The 15,526-nt window shown below is 36.2% G+C and overlaps 1 protein-coding gene across 4 annotated transcripts in view; it reads left to right on the forward strand.

Annotated features, from left to right (window-relative positions):
- LOC128029021 (protocadherin Fat 3-like) overlaps nucleotides 1–14,881 on the forward strand; it is a 144,305-nt gene extending 129,424 nt beyond the window's left edge. For 2 of the 4 annotated variants that reach the window (XM_052616463.1, XM_052616466.1), the window contains exons 27-30: nucleotides 6,722–6,832; nucleotides 7,395–7,454; nucleotides 9,948–9,983; nucleotides 11,896–14,881. In XM_052616463.1, coding sequence (XP_052472423.1) covers nucleotides 6,722–6,832; nucleotides 7,395–7,454; nucleotides 9,948–9,983; nucleotides 11,896–12,404 — 716 coding nt within the window. In that variant the 3' untranslated portion in view covers nucleotides 12,405–14,881. The remainder of the gene's footprint in view (nucleotides 1–6,721; nucleotides 6,833–7,394; nucleotides 7,455–9,947; nucleotides 9,984–11,895) is intronic. The other 2 variants (XM_052616464.1, XM_052616465.1) reach the window with 2 other exon arrangements.
- The last annotated feature ends 645 nt before the right edge of the window (nucleotides 14,882–15,526 follow it).

Raw genomic sequence — 15,526 nt, forward strand, 5'->3', positions numbered from 1 at the left:
TAACTTGTAAAATTTCTTTTTTTACTTTCAAATTAGAAGCAATTTGCTGTAGATTCAGTTTTATTACAAAATACAGCGCCAAACTCATAGAACTTTTATTAACAAAACTAATAAAAATAAACCATGCTATATGCCTTATATAAATGAACAAATTATTTAGGCTTATGCAACGTTTACTGGGTAGGTGTTGGGCTGTGATGGTGGTTGTCAGGTTTGGGGGGGGCTTAGTTTCTGTAATCTGGCCAAATACAATTTACTGTCGGGGATTTGTGTCGCGTCGTGCTGTATCCAGTGTAGCAGCACCCATAGATTATAACGATCATCTGGGTCTGCGCTGTGTTGTGTTTGAACGAGTAGCAGGAGTGACATCACACCACAGAGTCTCTCTCTCTCTCTCTCTCTCTCTGTAACTTATGAACAGATGTGATCTTAGTTACCAAGATTTGGCACAGATTGATTTAATGTGAATCTGTAATCAGTAGTACCGACGCAAATTGGTCCGTACCCTTAAAAGTACAGAATTTGGTACCCAACCTTAGTTATTATAGACTCAGCATTTTCATTTATCACTCAGTTCTGACATGTTTTTTTATTTATTTTTTTAACTGTTGTAATCTCCAGTCGCCTCAGAGAAAGATGAACAACCCACTTCCTCAGTGAAGACAGTCAAGCGCAAGCGTCGCGTCACAGAATCTGGTAAGTACAGGTGCATCTCAATAATCAGAAGTTAATTTATTTCAGTAATTCAACTCAAATTGTGAAACTCATGTATTAAATTAAGTCAATGCACACAGACTGAAGTAGTTTAAGTCTTTTGTTCTTTTAATTGTGATGATTTTGGCTCATATTTAACAAAAACCCACCAATTCACTATCTTAAATTAGAATACTTCATAAGACCAATACAAAAACATTTTTAGTCAATTGTTGGCCTTCTGGAAAGTATGTTCATGTACTGTACATGTACTCAGTACTCGGTAGGGGCTCCTTTTGCTTTAATTACTGCCTCAGTTCAGCGTGGCGTGGAGGTGATCAGTTTGTGGCACTGCTGAGGTGGTCTGAAGCCCAGTTTTCTCTGACAGTGGCCTTCAGCTCATCTGCATTGTTTGGTCTCTTGTTTCTCATCTTCCTCTTGACAATACCCCATAGATTCCCCTGGGGTTCAGGTCTGGTGAGTTTGCTGGTGAGTAAAGCACACCAACAACTAGATCATTTAACCAACTTTTGGTGCTTTTGGCAGTGTGGGCTGGTGCCAAATCCTGCTGGAAAATGAATCAGCTTCTTCAAAAAGCTGGTCAGCAGAAGGAAGCATGAAGTACTCTGAGATTTCTTGGTAAACGGGGGGAGGGACTTTGGTTTTCAAAAAACACAATGGACCAACACCAGCAGATGACATTGCACCCCAAATCATCACAGACTGTGGAAACTTAACACTGGACTTCAAGCAACTTTGGCTATGAGCTTCTCCACACTTCCTCCAGACTCTAGGAGCTTGGTTTCCAAATGAAACACAAAACTTGCTCTCATCTGAAAAGAGGACTTTGGACCACTGAGCAACAGTCCAGTTCTTCTCTTAGCCCAGGTAAGACGCCTCTGAGGTTGTCTGTGATTCAGTAAATCTCTTGACACGTCTGTGTGTAGTGGTTCTTGGTGCCTTGACCCCAGCCTCAGTCCATTCCTTGTGAAGTTCACTCAAATTCTTGAATCGATTTTGCTTGACAATCCTCATAAGTCTGCGGTTCTCTTGGTTGGTTGTGCATCTTTTTCTTCCACACTTTTTCCTTCCAGTCAACTCTCATTAAACATGCTTGGATACAGCACTCTGTGAACAGCTTCTTTGGCAATGCATGTTTGTGGCTTACCCTCCTTGTGAAGGATGTCAATGATTGTCTTCTGGACAACTGTCAGATCAGCAGTCTTCCCCATGATTGTGTATCCTTTGCAGGTGTTTTGAGTTGATTAACTGATGTAGGGCTGCTCCGATCACGAATGGCTGATCATTAATGCGCATCTCGTCAGTAAAGCCGGTTCTCTAATCAGCGGTTAATTCCATCAGGTGCTGATTTCACATAGAGTACCTGTTACTACACAGAGCCATTGTTAACTGAGAAGCTGCGCAAATAAACGCTGAAAAAGAACGTGAATTTGCGCAGCTTCTCAGTTAATAACAGCTCTGTGTAGTAACAGCTGCTCTATGTGAAATCACGCACCTGATGGAATTTACCGCTGATTAGAGAACCGGCTTAACTGACGAGATGCGCATAACGATCGGTTGATTGTGATCGGAGCAGCCCTATTGGCATGTTACCATATTCTAATTTGTTGAGAGAATTGGTGGGTTTTTTAATTTGAGCCAAAATCATAATTAAAATAACCAAAGACTTAAACTACTTCACTTTGTGTGCATTGAATTTATTTAATACACGAGTTTCACAATTTGAGTTAATTTGGTTAAGTACATGAACTTTTCCAAGACATTCTAATTGATTGAGTAGTCAGTAGATCAGTTAGACATGTTATTGTAGAATATGTCTGTTTATTAACATCTGTTTGACTGTTGTGATCTCCAGACGCTTCAGAGAATGATGATCAACCCTCTACCTCAGGAAAGACAGTCAAGCGCTCTCCTCCAGACAATCAACACATTATAGAGATGTTCTCAGGTGATCAGATCACTCGGCTGCTCTTCTGCACAACTTATTCAGCCTGCTTAATATCTGTCTGTAGCCAAGTTTCCATCCAGTTTTGTTATCAACAGAATCAAAACTAGCTGTCTCCATCCAGTTTGCCGCTCATTTTGTATTGTCACGCATGCAACATTTAAGGGTTTATAAACATGATTGGTCAAGTCCCCTTTATTTATATAGTGCTTTTAACAGTAGAGATTTTGTCAAACCACTTTACAGTATTAAATGTGAAAATAATGTGTCAATAATAGAGAAAGACCATAGTAAACACACAATTTGAGAATTGAGGCAGTTCATCATTGAATTCAGTGATTTTGCAGTAGAGCACTCATCAAGTCTTTCCAAATTTCTAAATGCTTGCTATAATGGGGCAAAATGTGTAGCATTTTTTTTTGCAAAACAACCATTGGATGTAAACCTGGCTAGTGATGAAACCTGTGATAATAGAGTGAGGCTTCTTTACACATTTAGCAGCAGGTTTTGGAGGTTGTTGTTTAGTTTGACCTTTGTTCTGTGTTTCAGGAAAGAAAGCTCCTAAGAGACCATGGAGCAGTGAAGAGCAGAGCGCTGTGAAGAGGACTCTCACAACATGCTTTTCCTTAAGGAAGCTTCCTGGAAAAGCCGAATGTCAATCATGTCTAGATGCTAATCCAGTACTGAGCTCAAGATCATGGCTTGATGTTAAAAACTTTGTCCATAACAATCTTCAGGCTATGAAAAGGAAACTTGCTTCTTGCAGGAATGCTGTCTAATTTCCTTCCAGAGTATCAGTCTATCAGTTTTTTCTCTCGGTTGAGTACTTCATGCACGTTTCTCTTTTCAGAGTAAGCACTTTACCGTTTTCTTTTGTTGGAGAAATATAAATCTTTTGGATTTTGTATAAACTCAAGGCACTTTACTTATATTTCCTTTCTGAAAGGAAGCATGCACTTTATATTACTTTGATTTTATTCAAAATATAAAATATTTCCATTTCTCCAATAGTGCATTTCATTCCTTCAGTGGAAGTAAGCACTTTATTAAGTCTCTATATATTGACTGCTAATCATTTCTTTTTTTTTTTTCTTTTTTTCATTAGTATACGCACTTTATTTACAGTTTTTTAGAAGTCATTTTTTCATTTTGAAGATCTGAACAGTGGTCAGTGCACTCTTTCGTTGTGTCATTCGTTTGTGTTAAGTCTGCCTGAGTTCTGTTGAGTTACTCTGTCTGTATCTGGTGTAGTTCACCGCCTGGTCTCTGTGACTGAGGCTTGTGTTCAATCCCATCATGCTCTTTCTCAACCTCCGAGTGTGTGATGGTCACCAAATAAAGGGCTGCTTTTCTCTTGCAGAATCAAAACTGTTGTTCTTGTGTACATAGATCTACACAAATTTCAATAGCATTTTTTAAATCTCACAGGAACTGAGGTAATCCTGTAGGAATGAACCCTTTATTATAGGGTAGTCGAAGTCTTAAATTAAACCCAAACTTTCTTATTTTCTCTACAGTCCAAAGCAGTTTATGTGATGAAAAGATGCTGAAAATGCATCTTTAATCAAAGCAATAAATAACATTTTACTGTACATTATTCAATTTAAGATTAGTAATATTCACAATATTTCTAATTTTTGTGTTAATTTGGATCAAATAAATGCAGCTTTGGTGAGCAGAAAAGACATTTGAAACATTAAAAAAAATTACACCTTAAAATGTAATAAAGACCAATAATATTATTATTAATAATAAATCCCACTGAACATCAGCTACAGAACTGCATCTTATTCCTGTCAAGTTGGAACAGAATCTGCACTAAACGAGAGTATTTTACCATTACTGGTTGCCATTATCATATAAACTCTTATAAGGATTTACCAATAATAGATAGAAATTTATAAAAAAAAAAAATATATATATATATATATATATAATTACATATGCGATTTAAATAAATCTATACTGTTTGAAATTTTTGGTAAAAGAAACGTTTTTATTATTTTTATTCACTGTTAGTAATTTACTAACAGAAACGGATCAATGTCTTGTGCAGTTTTTGTATCCATGGCAACGTAATTTAAAAACTACACTTCTGTGACGTCATTCAGTGCGGAGCCGTTTAAATCTGCGCTCGGTAAGATTCAAACAATCGTTCTCCTTTACCATTAAAACTTTTATTATCAGCATCAAATACCGTTATTCATATGTGATTACATATTTTATACTTATAAAACGTTTGGATAATTAATATTTAGAGTCTTGTATGATATTCGCATTTAAAATGTGCGTTGCTATCCACATAGCAACAGCGTGACCTCACAAGTGTAGCGGATTTTCAAACGTGTGTTAAGTTTTTCATCGTTGGCGTGTTTTCTGTATCTGAAGTGATTTAACAGCGTCTAGAGCCACCTAATGGTGATCTGTGGTATTCGTTTGTCTCTAGTGCCTTTAGAAAACCTGGTCCTCAGTACTGATCAGGTCTGTCAAGGTCCTCACTAATATAGCAAAACCAGTATGTGTGTGTGTGTGTGCGTGTGTGTGCGTGTGTGTGTGTGTGTGTGTGTGTGTGTGTGTGTGTGTATCATATCAGAACACAACTCTGTATAATGACATGGGTATGACACAGGTATTACAAGGAGAGGGTGACTTATGAAGACATAACCCATGTCCCCATCTTTCAAAACGCTTATAAATCATACAGAATGAGTTTTTTTTTTTTTTGAGAAAGTAAAAATGCACAAAGTTTCCTGTGAGGGTTAGGGGTAGGGCGATAGAATATACAGTTTCTACAGTATAAAAACCATTACGCCTATGGGATGTCCCCACTTTTCACAAAAACAAACGTGTGTGTGTGTGTGGGTGGGTGGTTGTGTGTGTGTGTGTGTGTGTGTTTGTGTTTGTGTGTTGTTTTTCATTTGTTTTCATGTTTTTCTTATCCAAGATGACAGCAGATGTAATTCAAAATATTTCTCTGAATCTGAGATGAGGCTCGTTACTCTACAGTCTCTCCTGTTTCTGGAACAGAACTTTATTAGAAAAGAACCCAACTTTTATCTTCGATCAAAGCCATTATTAAAGTCGGGGTTGGTGATTTGGTAAAAAAAAAATTAGTTATTCTGGTTCAAAGTCTCTTGTCATCCTGATAGAAATCACTAAGTTAAGAGGTCTAAATATAGTTTATAGCATTTATATAAATGTAAAGGTGTAGGGCAATAAAATGTTTGTCCAATCAGAATGTCCTGCATGCATGTCCTGCGTATGAATTTGCATATCTCTGTGCACCCGGTTTAATTTATTCCTGTGATGCAATGCTGAATTTTTTAGCAGCCATCACTCCAGTTTTCTCTGATTTTTCTTCAGGATTTATTAAAATAGAATCCTTTGGTAAAAAAAAAAATCATGTATGTCCTTGCACTTTTCATCAGTTGTGTCTTAGATAAAATTATTAATTTAAAAAAAAAAGTTTTTTTTACTGAACTCAACCCTTTGCATTGACTCTCATTGTAGCAGCCTGGGATCTTAAACGTGACTTTATTTACACAATGACCAATAATCTGATTGTAACTGGCGTTTTTATACATCTGTTGCTGTTTTTGTGTGCATGCATCAGGCGATCTGAGACCGGCCCACCAAAAACATTTCCCTTAAGACTCAATATACTGTAAATCCTCACATCAATACATACTGAGAGGAGAGCAGTTATGAAAGTATGAATATGGGTCCATTTACTGGAGAAGCTGAAGGAAAAAGCAATTTTTACTCTGGTATTAAACTCTCCTTCATCTGAATCCTCCAAGGCTTTTTACCAGCTATAATTTCTTCATTTTTCACTTTCTTGTGGTTTGTGGTGTCCTCTGTTCAAACCCTCTTAGGTCTTAAACATCTCCACCTGCGAGAAGGTTACATGCAGCTGTTCTGTGACAACATTAGAGGAAAGATCAAAGGAAAAATTAAAAGGCAAACATCAGAGAGAGCGCTTCTCAGATACAGAATGGTGTGGAGATTGTGTTTACTGTAAGTTCGGCTGTGATTGGTTGACGTCCTGATCTTTGTGTTTAGGTAAAGTGGATTTGCTGGAAGAAGTCACATGTTTCTCTGGCAGTAACAAGGGCAGCAACTCCGAGGTCCAGTCGCTGAGCTCCTTTCAGTCTGATTCCTGTGATGATAACGGTAAGCCCAGTGTGTGTGTGTGTGTGTGTGTGTGTGTGTGTGTTTACTGTTGCTCCTGCTCATCATGAAAGGATAAAACAACCTGCATCTTTCCTCAGGATTCTTCATTCACTCATCCTCATCGGCAATTACAAAATTCCGTCGGTTTGTCTCTACTAATCATTCAGCAAATTATTCTTTAATTGATATATTTACATTTTTAAATGTGACTTTAATTTACTCTCATCTAGTTATTTTGTGAAAAGACTTGAATGCTGCGTGTGTGTGTGTGTGTGTGTGTGTGTATGTGTGTGTGTGTGTGGGTGTGTTGATCACATCATTACCATCTCTTCTCGGATTGGCTGGAATGATGTCACGCTTGCCTTTCATTGGTCACAGCTAAATTCATCAACAGCCAATCAGGCCACAGAAGCTTCTGCAGTGGACCACCAGTGTTACGGATATTGTGGAGTTGATTTCTCTGTTTGATTGGTCTGCGGCTCAGTTTGGTTCTTGTGCGTGCGTGTGTGTGTGAGCGTGTGTGAACGTTTCTGACTGGTCTTCATTGCTTTCTCTTTCCAAGCTTCCATAGTGACGGTAATTCGGCTGGTCAATGATGCAGTCGACACGATTGAGAATGAAGGTACTCTTTCCCACCGCTGGACTCTGAAGCATCTTCCTTAAAAGAGCTTGAAGACTCATGCACAAACCTTTTAACACACAGCTGAAAAACAGCTCTTTCTTTCTTTCTCTCTCTCTTTTTTTCTTATGTTTACACACATACACATTTACTTAGAAGTGTACATATGGACCATAGACTTTAATTAGTCTCTCAATTAAATAATTAATCAAATTGTATGCAAATTATATATTTGAAGTTTTCATTATTTATTGCATATCAACATTTCATACAAAAAGCCCTCAAGTAAAGGTACTTAAAATTAAATTTTATGTCCATTTCACTTTTCACTAATATGTATTTATATATATATGGAATAAAAATTTAAGATTACATTTTTTTTTTTAATTTTTAATACAAAGATTATTATGATTGCAAACCCTGTCCCTTAAAATAAGACTTTTTGTACTTTTAGTCTGCAGTCATTATAATTGTATTTTTTATTGCTATATTGTTTTTTTCCATCGAGTGCATTCTCAAAGGATTTTGTCAGATTTAGCTTTGTTCTTCTCATTTTTTCACCAAACTATAGTTAAGTACACTACAAAGTAACTTTACATTATTAAAAACTAAGTGCGTGCGTGCGTGCGTGCGACAGCATTACTCGTGAGAAGAAACATCACCCCAGTCAGAAAGATGATCCAGCAAACACACACGAGTCCCTTCTCAAATAATTCAGCTGACAAACACACACCCCAGATCATGTTTTACCCAGAACGGAAAGAGCACAAATCTTGCAAACACGTTTGAAGCTGTTAAAAAAAAGCTTTTCAAGTGTATCTTCAAAGCTAGACATGCTAAAGTAATGTAGGCTGATGAGCTTGTCTGAGCTTTTCCACTTTGATTTAGAGATTGTAAATATCACAAACTTCTGAATCTTGAAACTAGCTCATGCTGAGACGTCTCAAAACTAGTTCATATTTACATATCATTCTTTCATGTTGTCAGACTGCTCTTGCATATTCATTAAGGTTTTTCTTTTATTATTGGTGGACACAAAGATCTGTTAGCATTAGCATTCTCATACTGCTCATTTCCTGAGGAGTAATTTGCAGTATTATTTAGTATATACTGTTATAGTATTGATTAATATTTTTTATTCTTTATTTACTTAATTTATTGATTGGTTTTAATTGTAGTTTTTGTAATTGTATGTGCTTTTATTTTTATTATTATTATTATTACATTTGTATATTCAGTTTTTATAATTTTAGTACTTTAAAAGGGTTTTTTTTATTATTTGACATGTAATATTTATTGTATATTTATTTTATATCATTTTATGAGTTTTTACATTTTCTTATAGTTTTAGTTCACAGTAACAACACTGCTTTAAAGTGGACAAAAATACTAATGGCACCTTTAAAACCAGTTTACAATGACATATTATACACTGATGAAACTATTTTTAGCATAAACTATTTTTATGCATAAGCTTATGCAGTAATTTTCATAATTTCCCTAATAAACTAGTTACTGCAGTTATTGCTACTTAAAAAAAGAAGATTTTATTTAATAGTAACAATAAACCGCATAAGCAGCATTTTTATATATTTCTGTGTAGCTTTATATTTATTTTAGTTTAGGTAATTCAAGCTAATGAGAAACTTTTTAATTTTTAGTTTTAGTAGTTTTGTGTGTTGTGCTTTTGTTGTTATTTGTTTTATTATTTCCTCATAGCTTTAATTTATATTTATTTTATTTTTTAGTAATTTAAGCAAAAATAAATCATGTTTATTTTTTAGTTTAAGTAATTTGATGTGTTTTTGTCATTGTAGGTTGCAATTTTTTTGTATTTCTATGTAGCTATAAATTTAGCTATCATTTATATTTTAGATTTAGTAAATTTTAGCAATTCAAGCTAAAAAGAAATCGTTTAAATTTTAGCTTTAGTAATTTTTTAGTTTGGTGTTTTTGCGGTTATTTTATTTATTATTCTTTATTATATTGCTTTATTATTTGTGTAATTTATATTTATAAAATCTTTAGTAATTTAAACTGAAATATTTTTTTATGTGTGCTTTTGTCATTGTAGTTTGCTATTTCCATTTAACTTTAATTTATATTTTAGATTTAGTAATTTTAGTCAGTTCAAACCGCAACTAATTTTAAGCTTAAGTTTTAGTAATTTTGTTATGTGCTTTTGTAATTGTTAGTTACTTTAATATTTCTGTATAGCTTTAATGACTTATTCATTAAAAAAAGGAAGCATGTTACATTTTTGTAAGGGATGCATCAGTATATCACAAAGCACATAGAAAATACAAATGCTAGTGTTTTTTCACTGAGATAAATGTCAAGTTTGATTTCAAAAACATATCTACATGCATGATTGAGTGCATTTGAATATGGCATCTGTACACAAACACGCGGTTAGGATGGGTTTACTGCTGACCCACAAATCTTTCTCTTTCTCTTTCTCTTTCCCTGTCTTCCTGCTTCTTTTCTGCCTGCCAGTGTCCGTTATGGATCAAGGTCAAAACTTCAACAGAGGTGATTCACGTTCTCTCTCCTGCTTTGTTCAGCTAATTCTCCCAGAGTTCTTGCCCTCCTTCCTATTCAGACTCTGTTCTCTGTCTATTCCTCCCTCTCTCGCTCTCCCTTTCCGTATTGCTGACAAACTGAGCTGTTGCATTCTGGGAAATGTCACATCATCCAGCAGCTAGATGCTCTTCGTCGACACACACACACACACACACACATCAGAGTACCTGCAGTCCTCCGTCACCCTTTTCCTCTCTTTCTCGTCTGTCTCTTCCCCCGCAGTGCTTCCATTGCTGACTTTGTGTTATTCTTTTGTTTGATATTGATGTTTTCTGATAGCGGGGTTTAGGCCGTGTGTGTACAGTGTGTGTGTTTGTGTGTGTGTGCGTCCCTGCGCTTCTGTGTTTTCATGCATCGCTGCATGCAATCCTCACTCTCATTTATTTTGCTTTGTGTTTATTTGCTGAATGCGTTTCGCTTCTGTCAACAATGCGTCACTGACCTCTGAACCTTGACCTCTTGTCCTGGCTGTGTCTTCGGTCACCTCACAGGCATGTCCACTCACTACAGCAAGACCTGCATGTGGAGATGTTCACTGTAATGTTTATGCCCAAAATACCCAAATGGATCACGAATGAGCAACCAAGACTCGTTTGAAAAACGTGCCTGTGGCGACTTTTCTGAAAATTAAATTAGTTGCTTCCTGCAGTTTCCAAAACATTTTTAAAGTGAAATATCCAGGGAGTGACACTAAAATCATGTTCACTTTCATCCAAAACACATGTGACATGGTAAACACATGAATATGGTAATGTTTTATTATGTTGGTTGTTGGATGAAATGCTTGGTTATATTAGAATCAAGTTACTTTTATAGTTTTTATAAATATTTAGAAATTATTTTCAGTAATTAAATTTTATATTTAAATTTTATTAAGTTTTATTCATTTTGCTTTGTGTTTATTTTGTATTCATTGATTAAGTTTTATTTCAGTTTTAGTTATATTAGCATAGAATTTCATTTCAAACTAAATGATATATAAATATATATATATATTTGCCAAGGCAAAATTTGTAATCTTCATTTAGTTTCAAATGTATAAAGTATATAAAAAAATCCTTATTAGTGGCATAAACATAACCAATAGTGTTTACAAAACCAAACATGAGATAAAAATGCATTTACATCACAACAGTGCCATTTTAGCTTACTTTACTCAGAAGCACAATGATTTACCAGGTGTGCTACTGAGCAAGTTTACTACATCAGAAATACCATACCATATGTAGCTATTTATGTTATGCATGAAACATGAAAATAAATTGCACTGGAAAACAGTGGTGTGGAATTTACTTTGAAACCATTTTCACTCCGAAATATCTAGTCAATTTCACAAATAATTTAAAAGAAACTGCAATTAACATTGGATAAAACATAAAAAATGTAAGTAGAAAGACTAAAAAAACAAATATAATACAATATATATATATATATAGTAGCTTGCACATTGTGGCTGCATTGGATCGAAATATAATATAAGCTAGAAAAATTCAAGTTTGCATAATCACAAAAAAAATCATAATGTAATCATAATTTTTGTGTTAATTTAAAAAGTTGTTGGTGTTTTACCAGCACTAGTGCTCATTTCTGCTGGAAACAGTATAAGTACATATAATTTATTTTTTGGAGTTTCGGAAAGCTTTAATTAGAGGCACGTTTTTCCCATGAGCTTAGGTTGCGAAAGGGACGCACTACAGTCTCAACAAATGCACCATTTGGGACAGGGCTGATGTCTAACCTGTTAAACCTCCCTTCAGAATGACCAGGCATGCATCCCTACATGATTGCGTACCTACTGAAGGATCCCCTTAGTTGTTTGCCCACTCGATGTTTACTAACTTCCTGTTTCCTGTTTCTCCAGCATACCACTGGGACACTTCCGATTGGCTGCCGAGTACACGCCTGCCTGACATCCAGGAAGTCCCCACCTATGAGACAGGCGAAGTGGGCGTGGCCTTAGAATCCGACTATTACCTTGGTGGATTCGATATTGACAGTGACTACTCACCGCCTCAGGAGGAGGAGTTTATGTCCCATGACCAGCTGCCCCCGCCCCTTCCCACAGAGGAATATGACACCTCACCCGCTAATCAACCCGTGTCCAGAGAGAGCACTCTGAGCGGGGACCGCAAGCCCCGCCCACACTTCCACCCCAGCCAATACCTGCCTCCCCATCAGCTGCCACTCGGCTGTACGGGGGAGGAGTTTAGCACTTTTACAGGCAGGGAGGAGCGCCTGTCCGTCAACGCCTCCTCTGCCTCTGATGTTTCCTCCGTGCCCTGCGGGTTCGAAGACTCTGAGACAGGAGGAAGTTTGGATAGTTTGGAAGACGCGCATATACACCCACATACACTGCAAACTGAGGTCTGATATGCCACCTGGAACTAAAGACGCAGTTAGTGATGTTAAAAGGATGTGTTGTCCCACGTAAAAAAGACACTAAACTCTTGCGTCTGTAAGATGCAGCAGATTCAGTCTGAGCATTGCTGATGCCGCAGACAGACTCTTAGCGCTGCCCTGCATGAGCAGCTGAAATATAAAAGCACAGGAAGTGTCTGGAAGTGATGTCATGGGTGGAGCCCATACAATTAAAGCAACAAGAAGCGTCATAGCGAACGGAGACCAATGATCTGTAGACGTGTTTTCAGAAATCACCTGGTGCATTTCATTGTTCCTTCCAGTTCCTGGTTTGATGGCGCTCCGCTTTGAGTGTTTGAAATCTGGATCTGTTCTAAAACCTAGTGAGCTGCCTACCTAGACGGTATCATGCTGCCTTCTAAGATACAAATTGTAAGTGTAATTGTATTTTTATTTGGAATTTCACTAAATAAAATCCTTTCCAATTACATTTTTTTAAATGATTAATGCAAAAACAAAACTTGTAATTACATAAAGTACAATAAACAAAATCCTAATAGTAATAGCCAACCAAAATTAAACTTGGAAATGAATGAAAATATTTATTATTAAAACATTTTTAATACAAAACCATAGTTTTGTTCAAATACACAAATTTTTCATGCAAAAACAAAACTTATAATTACATACAATAAAGAATGAAAATAAATAATATACTAAAAGTAATACCAAACCTATATTAAAATTTGGTAATTAATAAAAAATACAGGGTAAAAGAGGTAGCATCGCATATATACATCCTTGAATTCATTGTAAAAAAAATGATTCTATAAATAGATTTCATTCAATTCTGGAAAATATCAATACAAGTTGTTAAATATAATTTACAAATTACTAAATAACGCAATATTTGTGTGTTTTGACATTTGTATTTGTGGTTAGCATCAAACTCTACTGTCAAGAGTCAACTGTGCCTCAAGACTCACATGAAGAAAATAATACAACTAAACAAAGCTTTAGCGGGTTTGCTGGTCTTAGCTGGTTTAAACTGGTTTAACTGTTCTCCCAGCAAGCATATGTTTTGCTAATGTTTCCAAAATGTCCAAACCCCCTCTATAACCATCAAAAAGATCCAGCTTGGCCACCTTGGCTAGTTTCAGCAGGGGTGCGCTTTGCATCAAACTGGGCAGCTGAGGTGATTTCTTTGTAGATTGTTCCAAATCACTCACTTCAGTTTGGATGCCACCTTAGAAGGCAGCTCATTAGGTTTTGGAACAGATCTGGTCTGTGTGCACAGGTGGATATGAATATGAAACTGTTTTCTATAAACAGTCAAAAAAGCACATGAGTTTGCTGTATCTTCCCAAAATTTAGTTTTAGTGTTTATATATATGTTTAAATGCATTGATTTTTTTTTTGCACTAAAACAATAATGTTCAGATCTACAATGGCCCTGTCTAAAATAATCCTGTCATGTCACATTTAAGGCCTTGGATTGGCAGTCGAGTTATCTTCTGTGTGAAGCATTAGTCGGATCCTGAATAGCACTATGTTTCAAGCCAATCATTTTAGATGAGTGTTTTAAAGGAACGTAACTTCTGTAACTTATGTCTCCCCTTTTTTGTCTCGTGAAAAAATCACGATTACATATCAGAAAGCCATAAGCAGAAGATCGTCTATTACGCTTGTGTGTTCACAGGTACTTACAATGCAAGAATGACACATGCCTGTAGCATGCAGTCCAAAAACCTCCTTCGGTTCTGAACCGACCCAAACCAGAGAAAGGAGCGGAGCGAGAGAGCGAAGCAATAACGGCGAGTCAGAAAGAGGGAAACGCTGAGAAGTCCTGAAACAGAATACTGAATACAAGAAATGTAAAGAAAGTGAAAAATCAATAAAACATAAATCAAAATGAGAACAAGGGAGAAGGAAAGAGAGAGAGGCGTGGGACTGTGGACCAACTTCAGCTCGGAAAGGCGTTTCGGCCTGAAGGGAGCAGGATTGAGATGTTTGGCAGAGTTTGCACTGTCATTTTGAATGCCATTGGGCAGATTGTTTTTTGTAAAAGCTGTAATTTTGACGTCAGTTGTTGTACAGTGTATATAAGTCGTTCAGATGCAGATTTTGTAGATATTGAACTGCAATCATGGAAGGGTTTGTGCATCCTGTGAGCATTTGGAGAGGGTGAAATGGACAAACACAAACTCATGTACTTTTCCTGACATTTTTAACCGATGTGCGCATCTTTTTTTGCAACTGTTTTTCACCACTTTTTACTTTTTCACAATATCAGTTTCTCCACCCATCTTTTTAAATTGTGTTTTTATTTCTATTTCACAGTGTTTATATTATAGAAAAGGGAATTACTCTGCTCCTGATGGATTCCTGCAGGGGTTTTATTTTTATTAATGATTTAATTTCGCCTTTGATTCATATTGTTCTTTTGACTGTGTAAAACAGTATTAAAACATGCTTGTTATACGTGTAAACATGCTTTCTTCACTCCTGTTCAGTGGTGTCAAAAGTACTGGCATTCATTACTCAAGTAGAAGTATAGATACTAGGGTTTAAAAAGACTTTTGTAGAAGTTGAAGTATCAACTCAAGCTTTTTACTCAAGTAAAAGTGTAAAAGTACTGGTTTAAAAAACTACTTAAAGTATCAAAGTAAAAGTAATGTAAGGGGGAAAAAAATGCCATTAAGAACAAAAGCTTAGGCCGCACCACAGGGGCCTATTGTACACTACCCCACCGCCTCAAAAAACATTTTTCTAAAGGCCATAGGCCATAATGACTATAATGTTCATGTTGAAAAATTTGGGATGCACTAGGCTTCCTGTTTCAGCCGCATATATGAAAATAAAAAAATGGTGCGCACATCCCAAACATCCAATTAGGACGCAGGTGCAAGACAACTAAATGATATAGACAAATAAAGAAGTGAAGTCTGAACACTGAAAACTACTGCTCCAGAGGAATTTAATCAATCAACGTTTCGACCTTCAGGTCTTCATCAGCCGCATATATGCCCATTTAAAATGAACGCACTTTAGTACAATGCAAATACATTAAAGGACTAGAGATATGATGACTAGTTGCCAATAAGTATTGTTATAGTGCAAAAAGTCAAACTTCA

This window comes from Carassius gibelio, chromosome A15, assembly GCF_023724105.1.
Source record: "Carassius gibelio isolate Cgi1373 ecotype wild population from Czech Republic chromosome A15, carGib1.2-hapl.c, whole genome shotgun sequence".
NCBI classification, from domain to species: domain Eukaryota; kingdom Metazoa; phylum Chordata; class Actinopteri; order Cypriniformes; family Cyprinidae; genus Carassius; species Carassius gibelio.